Source organism: Mustela nivalis (genome assembly GCF_964662115.1).
Source record: "Mustela nivalis genome assembly, chromosome: 13".
NCBI classification, from domain to species: Eukaryota; Metazoa; Chordata; class Mammalia; order Carnivora; family Mustelidae; genus Mustela; species Mustela nivalis.
In genome coordinates this window covers 2325235-2351184 of record NC_139032.1, presented here as the reverse complement: position 1 = coordinate 2351184, position 25950 = coordinate 2325235, and the positions used below count along the sequence as shown (strand labels likewise).

Sequence of the window (25950 nt, the reverse complement as noted above, 5' to 3'; positions counted from 1 at the left end):
AGAGAGGCCGTGAGCATGGGAAGAACGGAAAGAGGCCAGGTGGCTGGAGAGGAGGGGAGAGTCGGCCAGCAGGGCAAGCCATGGCAAGGCTTTCTTGGACACAGAAGTTCCTGGGCCTTGTTCCTTGGTGAAGCCTCTGGAGACAGATCAGAGAGACAGAGAGGACTGGAGGACCTGGCAGGAGGGGAGTGCCTCAGGCTGTGGAACAGGATGTGACCCAGAAATGGAGGAAGGAGTGGGCTCAGTGGGAGGCAGGAGGCGGGATTGGGGGTGGATCTCAGCCAGAGCGGTGCCTGATTTCCAGCTCACCTCGGGGGAGCAGCAGTGCCACGGAGGGCCGGCGCTGGACGCCCTGCCCTTGTTCTGGGATGCTTGAAGCTCACCTCCAGCGCAGCATCGAAACAGAGGTTCTGCGGGGTCACAGAATAAGGTGGGACGCGCAGGGGTTTCTTCTAAATGGTCGTTCCTGACCCCAAACACAGCTACGTGAAACAGGAGCTCGCCGCTTCTCACAGGCTCTTGGTGCCTCACCCCAAATCTCCATCCCGGGGTCTCGGGAAGGCAGGAGGACAGAAGAAGACCGTGCCACCTGAGTGTCCTGAGTGTCCGTGGTGAGGGGAATGTATGTGTCTGTGGGAACATCTGGGGCCCACCAGCTGCTCCTTTCACACCTCAGACCTACATCTGTGGAGAAGACCCGTCTCTGGGATTGGGTTCCTCACAAGCAACAGACTCCAGACGCCTCCCCCACACCTCCCAGGGAGAGGCTGGTTTCGCTCACGCTTGAATCCACCCATGCTCCAGAAAGCAAGAAGGAGCCATGACTGAAGACAGCACGGCATGTACGCTGCTGCCTCCTAAGGAAGCCTCCGAGACGCTGAATGGAGCTGGGGCCGTGGGACACCCAGGGTTGCAAGGGATGCTGGGAAATGTGGTCTTCACTCTGAGCCACAAGCCCCCCTCACGGTCTCCTCCCGCAAGAACGGACCGCCGGTCGTGACAAACCCTGACTTCGTATGGCACCTTGTCAGGTCCCAGGGTTTCAGATTCTCCACATCGCTTAAATTCCAGTGATGATTTTGATGCTCTCCATGGGTTCATTTCAACATTTCCAAAACACTCCAATGGTTGATGACCACCCACGGTGGATTCTAATTCTGTGTTTCATCTACCTCTGTCCAATGTTCTACAAGTTTAAAAATATTATATTTTTAAATTTTTTTTAAAATATTGTAAACTAAACGTTGGTACTGAATTTGCTCATCTGCACGATACCTATCTCAATCAAGAATGTTTAACACAACAGTTAATGGACCGCCGTACGGTTGGCCGTCATTCACGGTCATTCTAAATGGCAGGCATTTTTGAAATGTGTTTATTTTAGCCTGAATGCTGCTCCAAATTTCTACACCAGGAAGACACTTCCCTCTCAGTAGCCCCATCTGCTAATTGAAATTTTGTTTTAAGAAACCATGGTAACACAAGCTTTGCCATAGCACAGAGTGCAGGAATGAATTCCAGGTTCTTTGGGTAAAATCGAGCTTTCTGTGGAACACGAATGACATAACGTTATTGGGAGAGAGATGTCGTGCAACGCCTCCACTCAGATGCTTTGTGCTAAGCAGACCACCGTCAAGCAACAAGTCACAGGCTAGTGGACCTTGGCTAAATGCTGGTTTTCAACTTACGTCGAGGGAGTTGAGTTGATCACCCACTCTCGTTTGTAGACTGTACTCAGCATCAGTCTGCGTGTGCGAGGAGCCCTTCTTGTCTGCAGTCCCCGCCGGGCCCCTCGCCCCCCGTCCCCACCCGTCAGGGTCCCGTGAGGTCCTCCATGGCGCTGTGGTGCAGCGCGTGTGTTGGAGGGCGGCATAAATGGTTCTGTGCCTTCTCCCTCGGGCCTCCCCGCTCCGGCAGCATGTTTCAGTGCTCCCCGCGCATTTCTGAGCACGCCCTGACTCCTTTGTCATGATCCACCCTCCGCCCGGTCAGCGTGCCGCCTGCCGGACTCCCCACCACCTCCCGCCACCAGGAGACTGGGCCGTGTGTCCTCGTGTCAGCCCGCACGGGGGTTCTCCAGGGATGGGGACGGAGGCCTCTCGGAGACAAAGCCCAGCGTGATCCCACTCGTGTGACGTGCCTAGAGGAGTCAAATTCCTAGAGACTGAAAGTAGAATTGCAGCGTCCAGGGGCGGGGGGAGGCCCTAAGGATCATCGTCACTTCGTGGTCTTTAATGTGAGAAAGTTCTGGGAATGGACGGTGGCGGCGGTGGTGGTAGCAGAACGCAAAGATTATTGATGCCACAGAACTAGACGCTTAAAATGGTGAAACGGTACATTTTATGACCTGTACCTGTTACTGCCCCCACAAGAACAGAAGGAAAGGCAGCAAGCCACAAAGGGAGGCTCCAGCCTGCTGCCGTCCCAGCGGCATCACGGCCCCGCGCTGCCCGAAACACCCCTTTCTCCAGTCGGTTTCTGTTGCTTGCAGCCAGCCGGATGCTAAGATTCCCCCGACTGTGGTCACAGAGGAGGTGGTCCCCATTCACGGTGGAAACGAGACGATTGCGGATGAAAAATAAGTGATATGCAGGCCAGAGCACAGAAGGACCGTCATTCCTGGGCTCTCGCGCTGGACGCACGGCGGCCCCATGGTGGCTGCGAGAGCGCCCTTGCACCGGGGGAGAGGCGGCGGGAAGCCGAGGCTGTGCGGCAACACATTAAGAGCTCCCCAAATTCATCAAGGTGAGGAAAAACTGCTTTCCCTGGAAACTAGTTCCTGCGATGGGGAAGTAAGCACGAGACCGAGCAGGGGGAACAGAGCACATCTGCAAGCTGGCTACCTGGACCCTTCTCAGTCACCATGGTAACTCCTCATGTGGGTAAAAATGAAACAAAAAGGCATTAACTTTTAATGCCTGTGTAGCTAGTTTAATCAGTCTTTGCCTGAGCGCCAGCCATTCCTACCAAAAAAAAAAAAAAAAAAAAGGAAGGAAGGACTGAATCATAGAATTTTCATGAGGACATTATGAATTACCGCAAAAATTAGAAGCTGTGGGTAATTAAAACTCGTATGTTCCAGCCTCAAAACTAGCCAGTCATGCGGACTGTGAAGTTGACAAAAATGAGATGTTTTTAAGGAGCTGACTCATCCGGAGCGTTTTGGAGACTAAGGAGCCTGGACGGGAGAACACAGACAGGAAGTCATATGTTGCGTTAAAGTTACGGGGCCTCCTGGGGCACCTGGGTGGCTCAGTGGGTTAAAGCCTCTGCCTTTGGCTCAGGTCATGATCCTGGGGTCCCGGGGTCCTGGGGTCCTGGGGTCCTGGGATCAAGCCCCGCATCGGGCTCTCTCTGCTCAGCAGGGAGCCTGCTTCCTCCTCTCTCTCTGCCTGCCTCTGCCTACTTGTGATCTCTGACTGTCAAATAAATAAATAAAATCTTTTTAAAAATAAATAAATAAAGTTACGGGGCCTCCTGGAGAGGGTCTAACTAATCCTACGGACCCTAAAGCAGCTGAAACCGAGCAGACATGTAAAACCCCCACGGCCCCCATGCCCCTGCCCCCTGGCCTCTGTCCCAGAATCCAGACGCTGGCAATGTCCTCGTTCCTGATCGGGGTCTGGTTTCATCTCTCACCTTTTAATGTCACACATGTGTTGAGTACTGTCTTTTACAATTTCATTTATTTCGTAATGAAATTTTATGTTAGAAAAAAACAGTGGGGGTGGGGGTTGCCTGGGCTGCTCAGTCAGGAAGCGTCTGCCTTCTGCTCAGGTGATGGTCCCAGGGTCCTGAGCCCCGCGTCGGGCTCCCTGCTCAGCGGGAAGCCTGCTTCTCTCCCTCCCACTCCCCCCTGCTCGTGTTCCCTCTCTCACTGTCTCCCTCTCTTTGTCAAATGAATAAATAAAATCAAAACAAAAACAAAAACAATGGGTGGGAGAAGTCTGCACCGGGCCTGGGGCTCAGGCCAAGCTGGAGTATGGAGAGCACAGGTGACCACTCAGACGGGAAGGAAACAAACCTTGTTGAAACACAGAAGCCCTGGAATTTCTAATCCCAGGGGTCCAGGGTGGGCCTGAGAATCTGCATTTCTAGCCAGTTCCAGGGGCTGCGGCCCCTCCTTGCTCTGGGCCACTTCTGGGGACCCCGCTGGCTTCCCAGCGTTTTTCTGCAAACGACGAAATTCACTCCGTCTTCCTCTTGCTCCAACTTCTTCCCTTCATCTTCATTTTGTTCTTGTTTTAACTTTTGCCTAACCCAGTTAGCGGGCTCACACCGCTGGAAAGTCCAGGAATTACAGGATTTTCCTTTCCCCCTGGGGTCCAGGAGACATGGTCTTTATCCCGCAATAAGAAATATACGCAACATACCACACTTAAACAGGCATTCCAGCCTCTGGCCCTGTGCCGTGGTTTCAGCAATGCATGGAACCAGTAACACAAAGTCCACGGCAAACGTCATTATGACCAGCTAAAGCAGCGTTGTATTTCCGTAGAAGTCTGCATTCAGCGCCGCGATCCGAGTTTTCAGTGTCCTTCCTTCCTAGGAAGGACGCATCCTCTCCCGGGCAGGAGATGTGAACCTGGATTCAAGAAAGGCCTTCTCCTGTCTTCTGCTTTCCTGCTGCCTGTTATTTATTTTTTTCTATTTATTTGCTAGTTTAAGAGATGCTCATGAGAGAAGCCCACACTTCAGGAGAAGCCCACACTTCAGGACAACCTTTCCCAGCTACGAGCCCTGCGCCGTGGAGGCTCTGTCCCGGGAGAGGCCAGTCTCCTCCCGGAGCCCAGCCTCCCCGTGGCCAGCGCGGCCCCGCTCCCTCTGCCCTCCTGACTTAGCCCTAGGAGAAACGGGGACGAGACCCGGTCACAAGCCGCCTCGTGGCTGTCGCCGGAATTACAGAGGAGACCGTGGTCACGGGACAGGGAAGGCTTTAGAAGGACTGGCTGTGGGGATCACTCAGGTCAAGGTCTCCCGCTTCGCCCCGGGAGCGCCCCTTGAACATATAACAGTGGGAAATGGCTTCTTAGAAGGGTAGGCTCGCCCTAGATGCGTACAGAAGTACAACCTGACTTCTGGATTTCTCTAAGAATGTGCGTTTTCTGTGGGTTAGTGTGGGCACGTGGGCAAGGCAGTGTGCCCGGGCGTTCCTTGTGCCCCTTCGCGGTCCGGCGGGCCCCAGTGAGAAGTGCAGACCAGGCACCACCGCCCCATCAGGCCACCCCGCTCCCTATCACCCCCACCCAATGGTCTCCCACAGTATCTGCAATAAAACCCAGCTCCTCTCTGAGCCCCACGCCCTTGGGGACCTAGGTCCCGCGGTTCCCACGCTCTGCTCTGCCCCCTCTCCCCCAAGGTCCCCTTTCTGCCGTCAGTGCTCAGAGCTATGGCCGCTGCCCAGTGGGGCCTCTCTTGGGGACCTGCTCTAAGCCGACGCCCACCCAGCCACCCACACATCCATCAGGCACGTCACCAGCCCGGGGCTCCTGCCAACCACTTACCTCTGCCCGGAATCACCCCCACTGTCTCTACGTTTGCCGTCTGACAGCTCCGTGGGAACAAGGTCCACGTCCTCTTTCCTCTTGCTCACGTTTCCCCCAGCGCAGGCCCCTGGCACGACTCATCGGGAAGGCTACAGACATCCACAGATGAGAGAGCCGGGCCCCTGTGAGCCCCCGCGGGGGTGTAGGGTGACCTCGCCGTCTGCCTCCCTGGGGCTGTCCCTGTCTGAAGCATCGAATGTCGCCATCCTGGAACCCTGGTCCACTCGCTGATACAGTTATTTGGAGTGACTGGGAAAATAAGTGACGTCCCGATAATGTTTATGTACGTAACTGGCAGATTACCCTGCTTGAAGAGAACAGGCGCTTGAATTAGCGGAATTAGCCACCTCAGCTTCTCCGTTTGTTTCTGTCTTCCCACTGAAAATACATCCGCAACATATTGTTAAAAACAGGATCGCATTGCGCTTCACAGGTAGTGTTTTTAGTCTGAAATGTCACAGTCGAAATAAAGTGTTGCAAACACTGCCTGCGTGACTCACTGCCAGCGAGGCCCGAGACGTCCCACTTGAAGTCATTTCGGTTCCTAAAATAAGTGTATTCATGTGCTCCGAGTTCATTCCATCTTCCTGGAGAAGAACTCCAAATATTGAGGTTTTCTTGTTTTCTTTTCAAAAGGCATCTTCTCCGGCATTTCGATTCCTCCTTGACGTTGGAGGGGGGACCACTGTCTGGGGACGTCACGGCGGTGACGGTGCTGGGCCGGCCGCCGGCGTCACCGGAGCCGAAGCCCAGGAGGGACTGGGTAGCCTGTTTACATGGCTCAGCGTGACTCACTGAAGGCGCCGCGCCTTTCCGAAGATCCATCTCACATCTCCATTTGGTGAATCTGGAGGCAGCCACGTGCACTCTGAAACCACCCACCGTGTGCCCAAGAGCCTGTGACTCCTCTCCCGTGGCTGGACACGTGTTAGAAGCCGGCCAAGGTGTCTGACCATTGTTTGACCGGTCCTGTGGGCGCCACGGCGGCGGGGCAGGTGGGAGGGCCCCGGAACGGACGTGCCCCGGGGGTGAGCCTCAGATCGTGGCGAATTCCCCCAGAAGATGTCGGTCGCCGGCAGGCAGCCTTCCTTGAGGTCCCCGTGAGGAGGGCCCTCCCGACCTTCCTCTGGATGGAAAACGATCGTGGGTCCTAAGGATGCAGGATTAAACACACACAGAGTGCTACCCCGCACTCCTCTCCTAGAAAGCACAGCGTAGCCCATCTGCCTGGGGCAGCTACAGCCTTACACCAGGCTCCCTGCTGTCTTTCTGTCCGTCCGGGTCAGCCCGTCACAAGGCTGTCCTCACGTGGCTCTGCACAAGGAGAGGCAGAGGGAGGGGCCACGGGGCTGCTCCAGCATCCCGGGACTCACGGGTGCTTCCTGTGGTTCTTGGGGGTCGGCAGGCCCAGTTCCCCACTGACCACTGCCACGTGATGTGGCCGTGCCCCAGGCACAACACCACACCCCACCCAATACCACGTGCGTCCCACACTCATACCCATACCACGCGCACACTGCACACACACACACACACACACACACACACACACACACACTTGAGGCAGGCTACGTGCTCTAAGTGATGTGGGAACAAAGGCAGAAGAGAAATTATTAAATGTCCTTACCACCTACAGCCCACGACAGTCCTTGAAACAGGCGGCGTGACCTTGCTCTAGGGACTCAACTGCCCCGATACTGACACGTTGCTGAAGGCAAAAGTCCATTTCAGCCTGACCTATAGGAACCTGTAAGTCTACTTTAACACAGAAAAAATCTTTTAGAAACTTCCTTCATCTGTAGCCACCCCCAAGATATGTGTTGGCAATCACCCCTAAGCATATGGCCCAACGGTATACATCTGAAGGGTCTCCTGACTAAGGTAGTAAATGACCTTCTCCCAACAACAGCCCCTCAAAGTCCTGGAAATCTCACTTCCAAGTTCTTTAGAGACTTGGGCTCTCCCTAACCCCCTTCCGCCTTGAAAGTATATAATTGATGAAGTCCCAGAACCTAAGTCAGGTTCGGTGGGGTGAGGTTCGGAGCTGACGACTAAAGGAAGAATTCTTAAGACATCTTTGGTGCAAAATGGTTTTATGGCAGTCCGGGGTGCCTGAGGAATGCTACACATATGGAGGGGAGCGGGTGAAGAGGGGGTGCAAGGCGCCAGCTTTTGCTCTGTCCTCAGTCAGCCTCCTGTTCCCTCATCATAATGGGCCTTTCTTCGCGACCCCAGTGCAGCCCTTTCTGGCCACCGGTCCCGTCCTGTGCATTAATGAAAACACCTTTTTGCATCAAAGACATCTCAAGAATTCTTTCTTGACCATCAGCTTCCAACCCGGACATCTTTCCTCTATCACTTAGCCAAGTATCAACATCCAGGCAGCTGGGCTCCCAGAGGAAGGTCAGTCTGTCTGTTCCAAGGACTTGTCACTGGGCTGTGAATTGTAAGGAAAGCTAATAGTTGTCCTTCTGTCTTTGTTTCCCGCGTCACGGGTGACGTGCATTTTGAGCACTTGGTGAAGGCGTGGCCCAGTTTTCCTTTTATCATTATGATTTTCCTCTTTTGTAATTAATATTTGTGTGGGACATTGTCACACATCCTACCAAACCATCAGAACAGGGTGAAAACACTTCCCTCGGATCCGAGGCGGCGACGTCACAGCACTCTACAGGTGAGGGACAGGGTCTGCTGCTCACGGAGGCCCCAGGTTGGTTCAGTCTTAGTTTTTGATCCAGACTTTCCTTCCTGTTTGGCAGATTCCCTCCCTTCCCTTGAGAAGCTCCAGGTACCCAAGCACCCGCTCCAAGGGCTTATCTCCGGACAGGCCTCCTTCTCCTCCGCCGAAATTAATTTACTCCCTACTCCCACGTAAAAATCTAAACCCACGGAGCAGTGCATTTTAGCGGTGAGCTCGTAGTGATGTGGTTTACCCTAGGGGCCGTGAGCCAACCACCCAGAATTCTTTCTTGAGATGTTTTTCGGTGCAAAAACGGTGGTTTTATTAAAGCACCGGGACAGGATCTGTTGGCAGAAAGAGCCACCCCGGGGTCACTTCAGATTTTCTGGAGAAAATCCCATGCAGGGACCCACGGAGGCTGGGGTCTCCAGGAAATTGATTCTACAGATTTCTGGAGATTGCTTTTTTCTCGTAAATCCTTAAGACAGTTGCAAACTTATGGACCTGTGATCTTTATCAGTTGGCATTTTGTTTTTCCCCTTTCCTTTGTTTTAGGGCCACCTGGAGCGCCTGAGGAATGTCACACTTATCCCACCATGGGGGATGGGGCGGTTTCTAGGGTCAGCTTCTGCTTTGTCCTCAGCTCGCCTCCTGCTCCCTCACAAGGGAGCAGAATGATTAAATCGAGTCCGTTCCTCAACCCTCCAGCATTTGCGTTCTTCTAGAACTTGACTCTTCACCATGGACATCTCTGATCATTAGGACTCTGGGTGGAATGTTTCCCCTTTGGAGAAAGGTTTGTGTGGTGTGCAGCGGAGGCAGCCCGCGCCCCTGCCGACAGAGAGCCTGGCATCCGCCCCCCTCCTGCCTGTGGACGGAAACCTGCCTGGTGGCTAGTGGGGGGCTGACCCCCATGGTGTAGTGGGCTTCGGGCCCAGAAGAGTAAGATGGCTTGTAAATCTCCCAGGTCCCCTGTGTTCACTGGACATCCATAATAGTGGGAAAAAAATCCCCACATTTTCATTATAATGTTCCTTAAATGGAGACAAAATCAGAGTAAGGTTTATATCTCTTAAACAATTAAAAACAGAAGCATTGATTAGATTCAAAATACAGGACCTTCAGCTTATACACAAACTAAGCTGACCTACATTTCATGTGACGGGTGATGTTGTTCTGCTGAAACCGATCTGACTGTCAACACAGAGCTGGTGAAGAGGCCCACGGATGGGCTTTCGGAGGCTGGCGTGACTTACTGGCACCACGGGTCTCTCTGATGCTTCAAATTGTGACACTGTGATTTACAATTAAAAAAAAAAAATACGTATTTGGTCTTTTAACCTAGTCCTGGCACCGAGCTCCTAAAATTCTAGGAATTTCCAAAGTGAGGAGAGTGCCAAAGGCGTCTTTTGTTTTGTTAATGGGACTCTTGGAACGCCCAAAGGTCGCCCAAGTGCAGGCGTGGGGGTGGTTGCCAGGAGGACCAACAGGTGTCCACAGGGTGGGGACTTTGAGCCCCACCCCCGGATGTCTAGGGCGGGGAGAGGAATTGGAGGTCAGTGACTTAATCAGTGGAACCGGAGTAACGAAGCCTCCGTAAGACCCTTGAGAACCAGGTTCGGAGAGCTTCCGGCTTGGGGAACTGGTCCGGGGAGATTCCCGGAGAGGGAGGGAAGCCCTGCTCCCGGCCGCGCTGCTGGCCCCGTGCGTCTCTTCAGCGGGCTGCTCCCGGGTTGTGTCCTTCTTGGATAAACTGGTGACCTAGTAAGTACCACGTTCCCCTGAGTTCGGTGAGCCGCGCCAGCAAGGGAAGGGACCCAAGGAGCGGTGTTGGGAGCCTGGGACCCGTCGCCCCCGGCCGGGAGCGCAGGGCACGAGGGGGCTGTGATTGCCCTCCGGAGCTGGAGGAGGCTGTTGGGACCCGCGTGTGAAATGTGGGGCGCGCGGTGGCCTGGTGGGAGCCGACGCTGCGCCATCTCCTGGCGGGTGGCACTGGAACCGAGCCGCCTCGTCCGATGCCCCGCGGACCTCCTCCCGGCAACTTCATGCTGGAAAGATGGGAAACAAAGACACCCCTCGTGCAGCTTTTCCTGACAGCCGCCAGCCTGCCCTCGGCACCTGTTGTGTTCGCTGGACACTCTCTAACTCGGTGGGGTTCTGAGTGGCCAACACCGTTCAGGAGCCGCCGCGCAGTCCTCCGGACGGTGCCGAGGCATTCTGTGGCCCCGCCTCAAATGTGAGCGGCCCTGGGGGGATCCCGCGGACCCCGCAGAACGGTGGAGCCTGATTTGAGGAACACTTCTCTTCCATGGCTGCTTCTGCTCACACACGTCAGGGACTTTTATTAGAAGGATTCCACAGTCCTGTGGAATTACTTTATTATGTAATTAATAAAAATCCTTAGCAGAATTCTGCTTCTCACCTACAAAAAACTAACAGAGCGTTCACAGAGAATGTTACAGTAAGAATAGTCGTAACTTGGTCATGTAGCCAGACCTTCAGTTTACAGAGGCGGGGAATGTGTCTGGACCACACGGGACGAGAACTGAATTCATCGCGGGTAGAAAACGGAAGTCATCACGCTCCTCAGGGGGTGGGGCAGTGTTCTCCTCGCCCGTGTCATTCCTGGATTGTGTTCTCCGATCGCCCTCTGTGTTCGCAGGTCACTCTCCCGTGTAGGGACCCGCGATCGTGGGTCACAAATAGGACCTGGGGATATAAATACAAATCACATTTGTAAAATACAGAGTGTTTTCTGTACGGATAAAAAAGTGCTGGTTTGCATTTACATAAACGATGTTGAGGTTTGATTCTATCCTGTTCCATTTCTTTAAAAACTATTTTTGCTTAATGTTGTCTAGATCTAATTGGGTTGGCCCGGAGGAGGACAGGTGGTAGATACATAGCTATCGACACCTGAACCTTACGAATCTGGGCAAGCTGTGTTCTGGGGTGTAGAATGCATGGTGGGGTGCTGTGTCAGAGGGAACACACATCCGTAATTTCACTAAATACTGCCAGCCTGTTTCCAGGAGGGATGTATGAGCTTAATACTCCACTGGTAGACCGTGTTCCCGTGCCCTCATGCCCTTGTGACCACCACTTCCCTAACATTGGACTAGTTGACTTTTGCCAATATGATGGATATAAGGAAGCAGCTATGGTTGTTTTAATTTGTATTTCTCCTATGACAAATGAGTTTTGTCGTATCTTCATACACCATTAGTCTTCCAGATGTTTCCCTTTTGTGAAATGCCTATTTATACTTTGGACAACTTTCTGTTGGATTTGTTTTTTGTTTCTTTTTTCTTGTCCTTCTGTAGATGTTCTTAGTAAAATCTTGTGTCAAGCCCCTGATAGAGTTAATTGTAAACATATCTTGTCTCCCATCGGATACTGTAGTCCGATCTAGGTGTCTCTGCCGAGCAGAAGTCATCACTCTTCGCATAGTCAAATCCATCCATGGCTTGCCCATGGTTACATCATGTTGCATAAATATTCTGCCCATTGTGGGCCCAAGGTCATAAAGACCTCTTCCCACACTTTTTATCTTTAGTCTCATAGTTTGATTTTTTCCCCCACATTTTCTCCCGTACATTGGGGCTGTTCTCTCAGCTGTGCACTTCCCTATGGATCTACGGCGCCACGATTATCAAAATATCCACTCCCGTTATACAGAGATTTTGTTTTCTGCCCCATTGTTTTATTTGTCCCAGGTCCCCTTATCATTTCCCAAACTTATTTAGCTATTTGTGCATCTTCATTCCTCCGTATGAGTTTTAGAAAAAGTTTTTCAACTTCCTTAAAAAACCCTGCTTTTATCAGGATTGTGTTGAGTGTGCGCATTTACTTGGGGAGCCCTGACGTTGCCCTGTGTTACATGGGCAGCCCCTCGGTCGTGGTACTGTCCATTGCTGTAGCTCTTGCATTTGTATACACCTTCGGTTGCCCCCATAAAGGCCCCGTGCGCATTCGTTGTCAGGCTAAGGCTTAGCTACTTGGGTCAGGTACCCCCATCACGGTACCCCTCCGAAATGATCCGCTGGTGGTGATGGTAGGTGTGTCTTTGTGCTCTTCCCACTCTTAAAGGGGACATCTCTAAAGTTTCTCCATTAAATATGTGTTTTGGTATGTAGCTTCCATCGGGTAAGAAAGTTGTCCTCTGTGCTGATAAGGACGATTCTAAATCAGAGCTCGACTTTATCGGATTTTTTCCTGCATCGATGGAGGTCCATTTTGTCCATCGTGTGAGGATTCCGTTGTCGGGTCGGCTCCCTGCCATTACACTCGTTGCTGTTTTGTTTTGGGGACAAATTCTCCTTGATGCCGGAGAGGAGGTTCACTCAGCTAAATCCACGTCCGCGTTGAAAATGGAACGACTTTTGCTTTCCTTGTTCTCTTATCACCCTTCCCTGATTCTGGCATAAAGATTGCAAAATGAGACTGTTTTCCTTCTCTTCTGGACCAACGTGCTTAAAGATCCATCTTGCTAGGCTGTCAGGTTAGTGTGTAGTTCGGGACTGAGTCGCGCTCGTGCTGAGCCCAACGTCCTCCCGGCGCGGCCGAGGCTGGAGAACAGCAGGCGCGTGCCGGAGCTCAGGGCGGCTGTGATGCTGTATGCAGCCTCCTCTTCCCTGGTCAGACGTCCTGATGTGTGACATGTTCATCTAAGACAAGACGGGGAGCCTGTCAGTTGACCGTCTTTGCAAAGTAAACTCCCCCCGCCCCCAAATTAGTGACTGGGGACAGTGACTTATTTTTTCTCACGATTCTGAGGGCTCCTTGGCAGTTCCCTTCCTCGTTTTTGTTGGTCTTACTCAGATGCTGCATTCGGCACCTCAGGTACATGTTTGGTGGCTGGTGCCTATGGCTGGCTGGTTGGCTAGACAGATGGGTGGACGGCTGGATGGAAGGATAGACTGATGCCTGGATAGCTGGCTGGCTGGGCCCACCTCGTTCTCTCCCTGGCCTGTGGACCCAAAGATCCAGGGCAGCATTCTAAGAGGGAAAAAGCAAAAACTGCAATGCCTCTTAAGAACTAGCCTGAGAAGTCTCATAATGTCCACATTTTGCTTGTGGAAGCAAGTCGTCACCAGGCCAGACCGAGGGTGGGGAAGAGGACTCCACCTGTTGACGTGAGTGTCGAGCCACACTGTGAACCAAGGGCATGTGTCCTGTGATGGGAGGTATTTCTGTTTGTAAGGTAAGTTTTATGGGGTGGCGTGCAAGCATCTAATTTTGCTACTGCCGATGGTAGCAAGAGCAAAGCGATCGTAGCAGACTGCTCTGGTGATGGGTTCTTAATCTCCTTTAACAGCCTAAATTTACCAACAGCTGCGAGGATTCAGTACCCTGGTGTGTGCTTACTTCCCTCTGGTCCTCCTACTCCAGTCGTGCTGGCCGCGGAACGGGTTAAGCCTGGCACCTCCTCCATCGATGTACTAAGTTACTTGCTTTGCTTTACAAACTACACTGTGAATTTCCTCCTGCCTCGATTTCTCGTTCCTCCCGTCAACACTTCGTGCAGCAACGCGTGCGCTCCCTGAACCCGGCGGCCCTTCTGGGACAGCCGCTGTCCACCTCCTGTTGCTCCGAAAGTGCTGTCTGATTTCTCCCTGGAAGCTCCCAGAACTTTGCTCTGTTCTGGTGTTCGTGAATCACGCTGGAATCTCTCTGTGGTTGTATTTCCCGACATACACGTCAGACGGGGCCGGCGCGGAGGGCTCACAGGCACGTTTTCTGCTCATCTTTCTTCCTCTCCTCTGTGTGTTTTTTCTCTCCCCTTGGGACCTCTCGTCAGTGACAGTCGTCACTTGCCTTCCTAGCCTGAGTGTCTCCTCACTCACGTCTTCTTATCTCTCTGTCCCCTGCTGGCGTTGCCCGAACTACGGCTCAGGCCTAGCTCTGAGCTCGCAGGTCAGTCCGTCCTTAGCGCTCACGATGCTTCCAGTTTATCACAGTTACTACGTGGCGCGTCCTGGCCACTGCAGCTCCTGATACCTTTTCGTCTCTTACGACATTTACGACTTAGGTTCATAGTTCAAACAAAATCAAACGTAGGTGCAATTAAAACCTTTGATGAGGTGCAGTGTTTGACGAAGTACTGTACTATTTATGACGAACGTTTAGCGAGCTGGGAGGGAGAGGGCACGTCCTTGCACGGAGAAGGGCCCCTGGGACAGCCACAGAGCCACGGCGAGCGCTACGCTGGCCCGGCTGCCACCTCCTGGGGGCAGCTAGCCCGTTTCCTGCCGCCTTATCTCAGCTTCTACAAGCCCCTGCCACAGTCTTCATTAGGACCGTTTCTTCACGAATCATGATCTCTGAGCAGATGACAGAAAAACTCTCGAAGGGCATCAAAGACAAGGAAAGCCGTTTTAGGTTTTCCAAGTCAGCATGACTGTACATAAACTTTGTTTAAACCCAAAGCCCGATTTATGGCCCATCAAGCGTGCATCGTCCATTTGCTTTAGGAACGAGGAGCCTGAAGGAAAACATCTTGTCCTTAAGAAACCAATCCATGGGGCACCTGGGTGGCTCAGTGGGTTAGAGCCTCTGCCTTCGGCTCAGGTCATGATCCCAGGGTCCTGGGATGGAGCCCCAGGTTGGGCTCTCTGCTCGGTGGGGAGCCTGCTTCCTCCTCTCTCTGCCTGCCTCTCTGCCTGCTTGTGATCTCTGCCTGTCAAATGAATAAATAAAATCTTTAAAAAAAAAAAAAAAAAAAACCAATCCATGCTCCTGCTTTCCATGACGTTAAAACACGTGATTCCTGCCTAGGTGTTCATCTACGGTCTTTTGAACTTTTACAAGAATGGACTTCTGACATATTGATTTATGGCTCCTTATGTAAAAAGGCGATAACCCTGTAAAAACCGTTCGTGCTCCGGAGCACTTTGGTCCCTGTAAGGATCGCATTTCCCAGACAGCTGCCCTAACCGGGGCTCAGAGAAAACAGTTTGCTTCTTGGAGCGCTTTCTGGCCAGTTCGCGATGACACAGTCCAGGGAAGTGTCTGTTCTGTTCCAGGCCCTTTTCTCATCAAAGGCACTTATTCCTCAAATGTGGTGTTTTATTGCAATTGGACTGACATTATGATCAGTTTGGAGAGAATTTGTATCTTTTTTTAAAAATTTTTTTTTTAAATTTATTTTCAGCATAACAGTATTCATTATTTTTGCACCACACCCAGTGCTCCACGCAATCCGTGCCCTCTCGAATACCCACCACCCGGTTTCCCCAACCTCCCCCCACCCCCCGCTGCTTCAAACCCCTCAGATTGTTTTTCAGAGTCCACAGTCTCTCACGGTTCACCTCCCGAGAATTTGTATCTTAACCGTGTCACGGCTTCCCGAGCACGAACACAGTACGTCTCTCCATTCGTGCAAGTCTATGCCTCTTTAAGGTTGACGGCTTTGCTGTTCAGGACTTGGTGTATTTTTTCTTGGGCTTATCCCCCGTTATGTGACATGTGGTGCTGATGTAATCATATTTCTTTTTGCATACTTTTTCTAGTTATTTGTTCCCAGTACGTCATAATGCAACTGATTGGTACATTGATCTTATGTCCGGAGGTGAAGATTGCAAAGGAGCTTTATTTCTTCCTTTCCAGTTATTATGTCTTTAGTTTCTTCTTTATTGTGTTGGCTCTGACTTCCAGCAGATTGTTCAATATAATTGGAGATAATAGGAAATTTTAAAGAGAATACTTCTGGGGTGCCTGGGTGGCTCAGTGGGTTAAGCCGCTGCCTTCGGCTCAGGTCATGATCTCAGGGTCCTGGGATCGAGTCTCGCGTCGGGCTCTCAGCTCAGCAGGGAGCCTGCTTCCTTCTCTCTCTCTCTGCCTGCCTCTCAGTGTACTTGTAATTTCTCTGTCAAATAAATAAATAAAATCTTTAAAAATAAATAAATAAAGAGAATACTTCCGATGTTTCTGCGTAAGAATTGTTAATTTTTTTTTAGCTGTCTTGATGAGGTTAACAAAGCTTCCTCCTACTCCTATCACGAAGTGTGCTATCATCAGTGAGTGGCGGGTTTACAGTGTTCCGTATTCTAAAAGAATTTATCAATGCTTTTTTTCTGCTCTTCATCTTTTTTTCTTCTTTATGCTGTTCATGTGGTGTATTACTTTAACAGATTTTCTCATATTACACCATATTTGCATTTATAGGATGGCATGCCGTATTTTTAAAAAACACAATGGATGGGGCACCTGGGTGGCTCTGTGGGTGAAGCCTCTGCCTTCGTCTCAGGTCATAATCCCGGGGTCCTGGGATCGAGCCCCGCATCAGGCTCCCTGCTCAGTGAGGAGTCTGCTTCCCCCCCTCTATCTGCCTGCCTCTCTGCCTACTTGTGGTCTCTCTGTCAAATAAATAAAATCTTAATGAAGAAAAACCACAATGAGATGCAGCTGGCCAGCATTTTACTCGGGTGTTTGCGTGTTATCTGCATGCATGGGAGGGGCATTCCTTTTCTTTCTCCTATTGACCATGTTCGGTTTTTGAATCAACATTATTCTTGCCTAATAAACTCTTCTGCTTTTGGTAGAAGTCTTCCACAAGGCCTTTAGGTCTAGTGTTTTCTTTAGAATACTTCTGATTACTGCTTCGATTTAATGGATATAGGAATCTTCAGTTTTCTACTGGCTTCTGGAGCCCCGTACAAGAAGACAGTAAAGGGGAAGCCGAAGTTAAAACAGAGACTGAGCAGAAACATAAAAAAATGCCAGATTTAAAACCGAACATCAATAATTATAGTCAGTGTAAAAGGCCTTAAATACCAATGAAAAGATAAAGATGGAAAATAGATAAAACTAGTTTACCTAACCCTGCGGTGTCTATAAGAAATTCACTTCAAATATAAAGATCGAGGTGGGTTAGAGGTAAATGTATGGAAAAAGCTGTGGGATACAAACTAATGAAAAGAGAGCCTCCGTGGCTACGTGTCTATCAGACAGTGCTGGCTTCAGAGCAAAGAGAATTCCCAAGACAAGGACAGACATTCCGTAACAAAATGTTCTGCTCCCAAGAAGACGGCCTTCTTACGTGTGCCAGGGTAACAGCAGTAGAACCACAAGAAGCCGTCTGAGGGCTGAGCCCGGCGGAGCGCCCACGTGAAGAAGAACCAACAGGGACCCGGAGAGGCCAGTACAGTTGGAAGGAGACCATCGCAAACGGCCTTGCAGGAGAACACTGATGGCCTCGGTAAGATCCCCGGCAAGAGCGTTCATGTTATTGGGGTCCCAGGAAGAGAGTGAAAAAAGCAAGCTGTAGATTGTCTTATGAAGTAAGGAAGTACTTAGGAATCCCTAGTTCTGACAGTGATGCGTCTGTATTAAACACACACAAAAAGTCCAAGTGGATAATGCACCATAGTGGTTGATTCTGATTTGGGATTGTTGAGAAAGGGAATGAGCAAGCATCTTACTTCTTTTAACAAAGATTTTTTATTTCTGTAATTTTCAGACCTAAGTTGAATAAAATGTACTAGAAAGGGTGCTAGGAGTTTGGTGGGAATTAAACTTTTAAAAGAAGAATTATATACAGAAGTACATGAAACTGGCCAGCGTGGGCACGCTCACTGACAATGGCATACACAATCTGATTCTTCCTTGGGCACAATTAGTAGCACAACCTCAAGAGGAGAGTAAGCCTCTGGAACTCTAACTCGAGCTCTGTTCTGTGTGCTCTTGGTTCCAAATGAGTTCATGACCTCGTGCTCATTTTAGCAAAGCAGAAACTTCTATTTTAAGTTACATGCTTATTCATACTTCTTACACATGGGATGGACTGTCAGAAATCTCTTCCACTGACCCAGTGAACACATGCTTTTCGTACAATAGGCACATTCAGAACTGTAACTTGTCCGCAGTAGGAACTGTTGGTCAAGGAGGGCTTTGTAGCTGAACTGCTTTGATCTGCCCTGCCTTCTTCACAGGATTGACGTGGGAGCCCGGAAGGGACCATGAAGAAATGTTTATGCCAAACTTAAAGTGCCTCCTAGACAGGCAAGATTATCACGGGAGTGGGAGAATCAGTGCTGCCCCCAGGGGTAAGGCTCTCCTAGCCCACTGCCGGTCTCAGTGACTGAATATGGACCAAGAAGGGCTACTCTTACCAGTGGCCTCTTTTGTCGTGGGCCACTGGCAGGGCAGAGCAGTTCCCCTCATTCTATCAAGGGCCACGTCTTCCTAAAAGGGAACCCCCGGGAAGGTGATGCCTCCGTCACCTCTGTCAGCTCTCATCTGACCTTGCTGAGAACATCTGCAGTCTCACGCGCATCAGAATGATGAACCGCTCAGAAAGGAGTCCGAATCCCTGCCCAGTCCGGCCTGATCCCCCCTTAGCTTCCTACTGCTGTTTTTACAAATTACAACAAACTTAGTGCCTGAAGACAACACAGGTTTTTATTATCTGACCGTCTCAGCGCTCAGAAGTCTGAAATACTAAGCTTTACCGGGGTAAAGTCACTGTGCAGTAGAGCTAGCTGTTTCTTCTGGGGGCTTGGGGGAGAACCCACCCATTCCCTTCCCAGGATCAAGGACCACCTGTGTTCACGGCACTCGGACCTCTGCTTCTGTTACAGCTGCTTCCCTGACCCTCCTTATGAGGGTCTCATAAGGACCCTCGTGATGACGCTGGACCCACCCTATCATCCAGGACCATCTCCCCACCTCAGATCCTTGGCTTTGCCACATCTGCGGAGTCCATTTTGCCAAGTAAGGTAACATATCCCCAGGGCCCAGGGATCAGGACCCGGACAACTCTGGGGGCTCTTTCTCGGTCCATGACACCGACCCACCCGGCTTCCCTTCCCACAACTTTCCTTTCCAACCCACTGTAAATCCCCAGCATAGGCCAGGTTCCTTGTGCCTTCACATACGCAGGTTCCTCTGCCGTAGGGTCCTCGACAGGACACAGCCGTGGAGAAGACACCTAACTCTGAAGCCACACTGCCCGGCTCAAGTCCGAATCTACCACTTACTTGCTAACTGGATTCGGACAAACAGATTACAAGGAAAAACAGTAAATGACACAAGGCAGCATTACCCAAATGCAGACTGCAGGGCGTCCCACCGGCAGCAAGCCTGGCTTCTCGGAGAAATCCCTATTTTAAAGGGTAGTGTGTCAGGGAGAGGGGACTGTTTTGAAAGAATAAAAGAGGCAATGACCAAATGCGAGGTGTAGGCCCAGGTTTGGATGTGGATTTGCTAACCATGAAAAGGCTTCTGTGAGACCGGGAAGTCTGAATGCAAACCGGCTCAGGATCAGAGGGACTGTAAGTGTAATAATAGCATGTGCTAAATATTTCTGAAGTTTTCCGGAGACCCAAGCCATCAATGCAGCGATGTACGCAAAGGTGCCCTTTCGCAGCAAAATGACGCTGTATTGGGGATCTCTTTAAAGATGTGCTGGGGAACAAGGCAGGGGGGCGTAGAGCAAACAAGATGGCCAAAACATGAACTGCTGAAGCCTGTGACTGGCACCTGGGAGGTGACATTACTCTACTTTTCCACTTGAAATTTTCCTCAATACGTCTGCGTAAAAATAAGTCTCCGAGGAAGCGTTTCTTTCCCAGGCTCAGCTAGAAAGTCAGCGGCCCCCCCTTCCCACCGCCCCCCGCGACGGTTATCCCATCCTTCGCCACCGCGGCTCGTCATGCCGCCCAGTGACTCTGGCCACCAAGCAGGTGCGGGGCGGGCAGGTGGCGGCGGCAGGTAGGCTGGGGGGGCGGCCAGGGGCGGGGCCCGACAGGTGTAGGACGGGGTGGGTGCGAGGGGCGGCCAGCAAGCGGCGGTGGCAGGTACATGGGGGTCAGGTGCGGGGCCGGGCAGGCGGCGGCTGCGGGTAGGTGCGGGGTCAGGGGCGGGGTCAGGGGCGGGCCCGGCAGGTGCGGGGCCGGGCAGGCGGCAGGTGCGGGGCCGGGTGGTGCGCCGCGGCGGCCGGCAGGTGCGGGGTCAGGGGCGGGGCCGGGCAGGCGGCGGCGGCGGCTGGGAGCAGACGCTGCGGGAGGGGCTCCCGGCCCGCGCCCGCCGATGCACCTGTCCCAGCGGCCAGCCCGGCTCCCGCACGTGGCACTCGCGGCCGGAGCGCGGGGCTCGCAGCCGGAGCGCGGGGACACACCGCCCAGGCGCTGCGGGCCCGCACCGGAAGGCAGCCGGCTCCGGGCCGGTGTGCTTCTTCCTCCGGCCACCTCGGCTGCTGGACGTGGGCTCCGGCCGCGCCCCGGGGCCTTTCCACGCCGTCTCTCCCGCCGCGGGCGCCGTCGCCTCCCGGACCTCGGGCCCGCGGCCCGCGGCGGGTGGGAAGCCGGGCCCGCTCCCGCCGCCCACCCGCGACGTCTCGCGACCCGCACCCTCCACGCTCCTTCCCGGCCGCCGAGATTGCGCCTGCGCGGGGGCGGTCGCACAGCATGCAGCCCCGCCCGCGCCTCGCCAAACCTCGCGATATTTCATCTCCCCCCTCCACCCCCCCGCAGGTCCACCCACCCCAACTGCCCGGCCGACCTGGAAAGTTCTAAACCCCTGCGCACGCTCTCTGGGGCGCGTAACGTCCGGGCTCCGCCCTCTTCTGACTACGCCCCTTTCCGTCCGTCTTGCCAATCATCCACTTCTTCCCTCGAGCAACCCCGCAACAGCCCTCTCATTGGCTAGTCTTGAGAGCGGGCGCCGAGGAAGGTCGGTGACGATAGGCTGGGAGCCGGTCCCGCCTACCGGCCGTTTGCGCGGGCGGCAATTGGCTGACGTCTCCGTCCAATCGGCGGTAGGCTGTCGGATTCAAACCGGGATCGTTGGGCCTGCGGTCGGTTGGTCGCAGTCGAGTCGTTGCCCTGGGGAGAGGCGGCCGTGCGGCCCGACGCTCCGCCCGCCCGCAGCATGGCCCACAAGCAGATCTACTACTCGGACAAGTACTTCGACGAGCACTACGAGTACCGGTCAGTGCGGCCGGCGGGGCGGGCTCCGCCGCGGAACGGGACCCGGGGTCGGCGTCGGGTCGGGGTCGGGTCGGGTCGCCGCGCGTCGGCCGGGGGCCGGGCCAGGGCCGGGGGTCGGAGGTCGAGCCGGGGGGCGGCCGGCGGCGGGAGCGCCGGGGCCTGCGGCCTTCCGTTCCCCGCCCTTTGTTCGCCGCGGCCGAGCGGGGCGGGGGTTGCGGGGCCGGGCGGGGGCGGCGGGGGACCCGGGCGGGGGCGGGGATCCGGGCTGCGGCCGCGGACCTGGCTTTTGTGCGGCTGCGCCGCGCGCCCGGGGCGGGACGGGGCGGGGAGGAGCGGGCGCTGGTGCCGACCGCGCTGGGCCGCCGCAGCCCGGACCCCGGACGCAGCGCGTGCCGAGGCGGCTCGGGGGGCGCGGGCTCCAGCCCCCGCTCGGGGCGGCTGGGCCGCGGTGGCGCCGCAGGCTCTGCCTCGGTGCGCGCCGGCACGTTGGGCCCCGGGGCAGTCGGTAGAGGACGCTGTGGACTGGGGTCGCAGAAGCCCTGGAGGAGCCTTTCCCAGGCCGCTCCTCCGGGAGCCGTGCGCCCTCGGGGGCGCGGTCCTGCGGTCCCCAGCAGCTCGGGTGGGCTCGGCCTCGCCGGTGGCTGCGGAGGCAGCGGCCGGCTTTGTGCTGCGCTGCTGGTTGGCCCGGAGGCGCGCGCTGGGGGTGCGGGTGCGTTCCTCGCCGGGCCGGGACGCGGAGCGAGCAGAGCTGGGGCCTGTGGGCGCGCCCCTTTGGAGTCCGACTTGGTGCAGGCGGGCCTGTTGGCACGATTGCGGGCGAGGAAGGGGTTGTGAGCCCGGGGGAACACGGGGGCACGTTTATGTGGCTGTAGGTGATCGGTTCGGAGGCCAGGGACGAATCGGTGTAGACGCTGGAGCAGCAGTTCAGGGTGACAGCGAGTTCGCGTTGAGGGGCTGTGGGCGCGGTCAGCAGGCTTTGGTCAGAGGTTGGCGATCGGTCGCTGAGTTTGGGGGAGGCAGACGTCACCTGTGGGGCTTCATGTGCAGGGGGTGGGCGGCCTGTCGCAGTGTTGTGGGAGGTCAGCGGCAGCTCCTGCAGTTAGTAGGAACAGCGTGGTGCCCTTGAGTGGCCTCCGGGCAGACCTAGCAACGTGGCACCGCTCTGGGGCGAACACAGGCTGACCTCCTTTGTGTAAATACCACCAGCTGGCTGTGTAACTCGCCAGCCGCAGGGCAGAGTTGACGGTGATGACCGTTTAGGGCTCGGTTTGGGTTATGGGTTCCGTTTCGGATTAGCAGTATTCGCGCCCCGGATGAAGCTCATTGGCTGCGATCCTGCCACTGTGCAAAGCTTGGGTCCCGTTCTCTTTGGTGCCAGAAAGTGGGCCTGACCAGAACGCGCATGTCTCATCCCCGCAGCCAGCGGACCGTCAGATAGAGGTTTTCTAGCAGTCCCGAAACTGGGTTCGTGCCTGTGGATGCGGTGCAGTTGACTGCTACCGGAAATGGTAAAATGGGTCTGTGAATCGTGATTGATAAAGAACTTTTTACTGCAGTTAAGAGGGCTGCAGACTTGTCTTTTAGAATTTTACAAAGCTACAATTGTATATATTCTTGATGTTTTTGACATTGAAGAGTATTACATATCTTCCTAAAAATAGCTTAGTGAAGTTTTGGATAGAAGTCATTCGGATGGAAGTCAGTAACTTACTGGAAACTGAAGGTCTTTGTGCAAGGTTGCCACGTACACGTACATACGTGACACTTGGGTTTGTTTTTTTGCTTTTTAATTTGAACAAAGCAACTTGTAGAGTATACAAGAACTCATCCACAGATCTAGAATGTTGAGTAATGGGAAACCCAAATTAAATTATTTTTCCTCTTATACAGAGTCTCCGTGGGTCTGGGATGTCAGATTTACAGTGAGGGTTCAGCCTCACTTTAGGCTTCGGTGGTCTTAGATGGCTTCTCTGGCTGCCTGATCACAGTAGTCGGCTTCATAACCCATCAGGAAAGACTTAGGAAAAGAGTTGGGCATGTTCTTTCCTTTTGAAGACAGTTTCCATAAGTTGTGTATTTTTTGCTTATATCCTATTTGCCAGGATTTAAGTCACCAGAGGTTAGCTGTGGGGAGGCTGGGATGTTTTGGACAGCTGTGAGCCTGCCTTGCATTTGGGGGATTCTATTCCTGAAGAACATTGAGACAGCAAGCAGTCTCAGAGAAGAAGAGGCAAATTCTAAACAAAATACTTTCTGCTTTTGGACTGTACATTCTTCCTGTTTTGAACATTAGGCCATAAAAAATCAGAATTAGAGGTAGTAGACAGTCCTCGAGATGGATGCCAACAGTAATGTAACAAGGGTTGCTTTAAAGATCTTTATTTTGAACTCAAATGTCACGTGTCCAAAAATGCATCTCTAAAGTGACCATATTTGTAGGAAAGGTGTATTTGCTAATACTTGGCTATATCTTTTTAACAGGCATGTCATGTTACCTAGAGAACTTTCCAAACAAGTCCCGAAAACCCATCTGATGTCGGAAGAGGAGTGGAGGAGACTTGGCGTCCAACAGAGTCTAGGCTGGGTTCACTACATGATTCACGAGCCAGGTAGGGGTTGCCGTTTAGGAAGCATCCATGAAACCAAAGAAGTAGTGGTTGTGGTTGTTGAAGATTGAGTAATACTGACATTCAGTGGTATTCCCAAAGCAACCCTGGTAAGTCTGACCCTTCTTGAATGGCTGATTCCTTTCCTCTCTAGGAAGAATTTACATTTTGTAGTAAATAATACCACACGAGTGAAAGGAATGCATTATTCCACCTGCGGAAAGATTAGGAGTTAAAAAAAAGGTCAATTCTTTCATTTTAAAATGTGCCATTGATAAAGTATTTTACTGTAAGTATAAGTAATTCTGGTGACCTAGGTCTTTAAAAACTAAGGGCTTTAAGACACTTAAGTGTCCCTAAGTTCTTTGCTGCAGTAGAAGTTAACGCAATTTGGAATGATTTGTTTTTGCCTTTAGTATTCTATTAAAGGATGATTGGGATTTGCTACACCAAGGTGAGATAAGGTAACCTAGTGAGTGAACCCTGAACAATAGAACGAGTGTTCTATTGTGTGGATTTTACCAGAGTTTCCTGGATATGAAATGTTAAACTCAAATTCACAGGGTTCAATTCTGCTTTTGTGGTATCCTTAATTAAATCGAACTGAACAATTATAATGCTTTGAGCAAATTTGGGGGGCATGATATAGAAACCGAATTAGGTGGAACAGAGCTTGTTTTCTGCTCTTAAAGAAAAGCAGCAATAGCATCAGAAACTGACTTTGGGGGGGGGGATTGGGGGCATTTAATTGTACCGGCGTTCAAAACTCTAGAACCCAGGGCTCCCACCCAGTGAAAGAGATCCCAGGAATGGGCCCCTGGGATCTGCACTTTTTACAGTTTGGTGGTTTTTGAATTTGGTGTTAGGTGTCTTTCCTTTTCACTGGAATTGAGATCCTAAAGGTAGAAACTGTTTTCTTCGAAGTGGCTTCTCCACTTGACATCTCTTTTCCCCAGGGTAGGTAAAACATTGTGGGGAATGTTCTCCATCAGGTGGTTTTCTAATGTTTATAGTTGACAGTGACTTTTTTCTTCTATTTTTTTTTAGGATTTTATTTATTTATTTGTCAGAGAGATCACAAGTAGGCAGAGAGGCAGGCAGAGAGAGTGGGGGAAGCAGGCTTCCTGCTGAGCAAAGACCCCCCCCCCCCAACCAATTCGGGGCTCGATTCCAGAACTCTGGGATCCTGACCTGAGCTGAAGGCAGAGGCTTTAACTCACGGAGCCTCTCAGGGGCCCCGACAGTGACTTTTGAAGCAAAGTTTATTTCTGATATTTCGATAAGTGACAGTTGTTAATAGATTTATTTTGGTTTGAGAATTTCAAATTTTGGTTGAATGAATATTAGCCATATTTTAAAATTATATATTTTGTTTCCACAGAACCACATATTCTTCTCTTTCGACGACCTCTTCCAAAAGAGCAACAAAAATGAAGTCTACCTGGGGATTGTCAATTAAGTCTTTTTCAAATTTAATGTATATGTGTATATAAGGGTAGTATTCAGTGAATACTTGAAAAATGTACAAATTGTTGATCCATACCTGTGCATGAGCTGTATTCTTCACAGCAACAGAGCTCAGTTAAATGCAACGGCAAGTAGGTTACTAGAAGGTGTTTAAGATAAAATTTCTAGTTGGTTTTTCTCTTTAATGTAAGTGCCTGTTTGACTTAACCTGTTACTTTTGTTAAATAAAGTTTGTATGTTGCATTTATCATTGAAGTTATTGGGGTTTATCTTCTGAGGTTGACTTGTGTCTGTCAAGGATAGAGGGTTTCAGTTCTGCGGTTTTGGTGTGGAGGAAGTAGATGTAAAGAAGTGGGATTAAATGGGTTTACGGTCAGGTGGTTTGGGGAGGGCGTGACTTAGTTCACTTGGGAAGAAACAGCTCATCGCTCTGTGACCGGGGCCGGTCCAAGGATGCCACGTCTGCTGGCCGTGAGGGGCCTGACCCTGCTCTGTCTCGGTCCGTGCGCCGAGTCGCGGTAGTGCTCCCTCTACCGCAGCGGCGCATTTTAAAACGTAAAACGCCATTCCACACGGTTGGCGTCTGTAAGTCGCCCTTTTAGCTGCTGCAGAATAGTCCTGAGCTAATTGGCTGTGCGGGCGACCCTCTGAAACGGGAGCCCCGAGGCTGTGGTCCTCCGTGGGCTCCTCTCCGGAGAAAGGGGCGTCTGGTGCAGGAACAG

The 25950-nt window shown here is 52.3% G+C and overlaps 1 protein-coding gene and 1 long non-coding RNA gene across 2 annotated transcripts; one reads left to right on the top strand and one right to left on the bottom strand.

Moving 5' to 3' along the window:
• Positions 1 to 10587: 10587 nt before the first annotated feature.
• Positions 10588 to 20840, bottom strand: LOC309845864. The gene is made up of 2 exons (XR_014301560.1): positions 20728 to 20840; positions 10588 to 10935 (listed from the first exon to the last, which is right to left on the bottom strand). It is a non-coding gene; the product is annotated as an uncharacterized lncRNA (long non-coding RNA).
• A 140-nt stretch (positions 20841 to 20980) lies between these two features.
• Positions 20981 to 25475, top strand: CKS2 (CDC28 protein kinase regulatory subunit 2). Its single transcript, XM_082694243.1, has 3 exons — positions 20981 to 21155; positions 23637 to 23764; positions 25143 to 25475. The coding sequence occupies exons 1-3, from the start codon at positions 21097 to 21099 to the stop codon at positions 25193 to 25195; spliced, it is 240 nt and encodes a 79-aa protein (XP_082550369.1). The 5' UTR covers positions 20981 to 21096; the 3' UTR covers positions 25196 to 25475.
• The last annotated feature ends 475 nt before the right edge of the window (positions 25476 to 25950 follow it).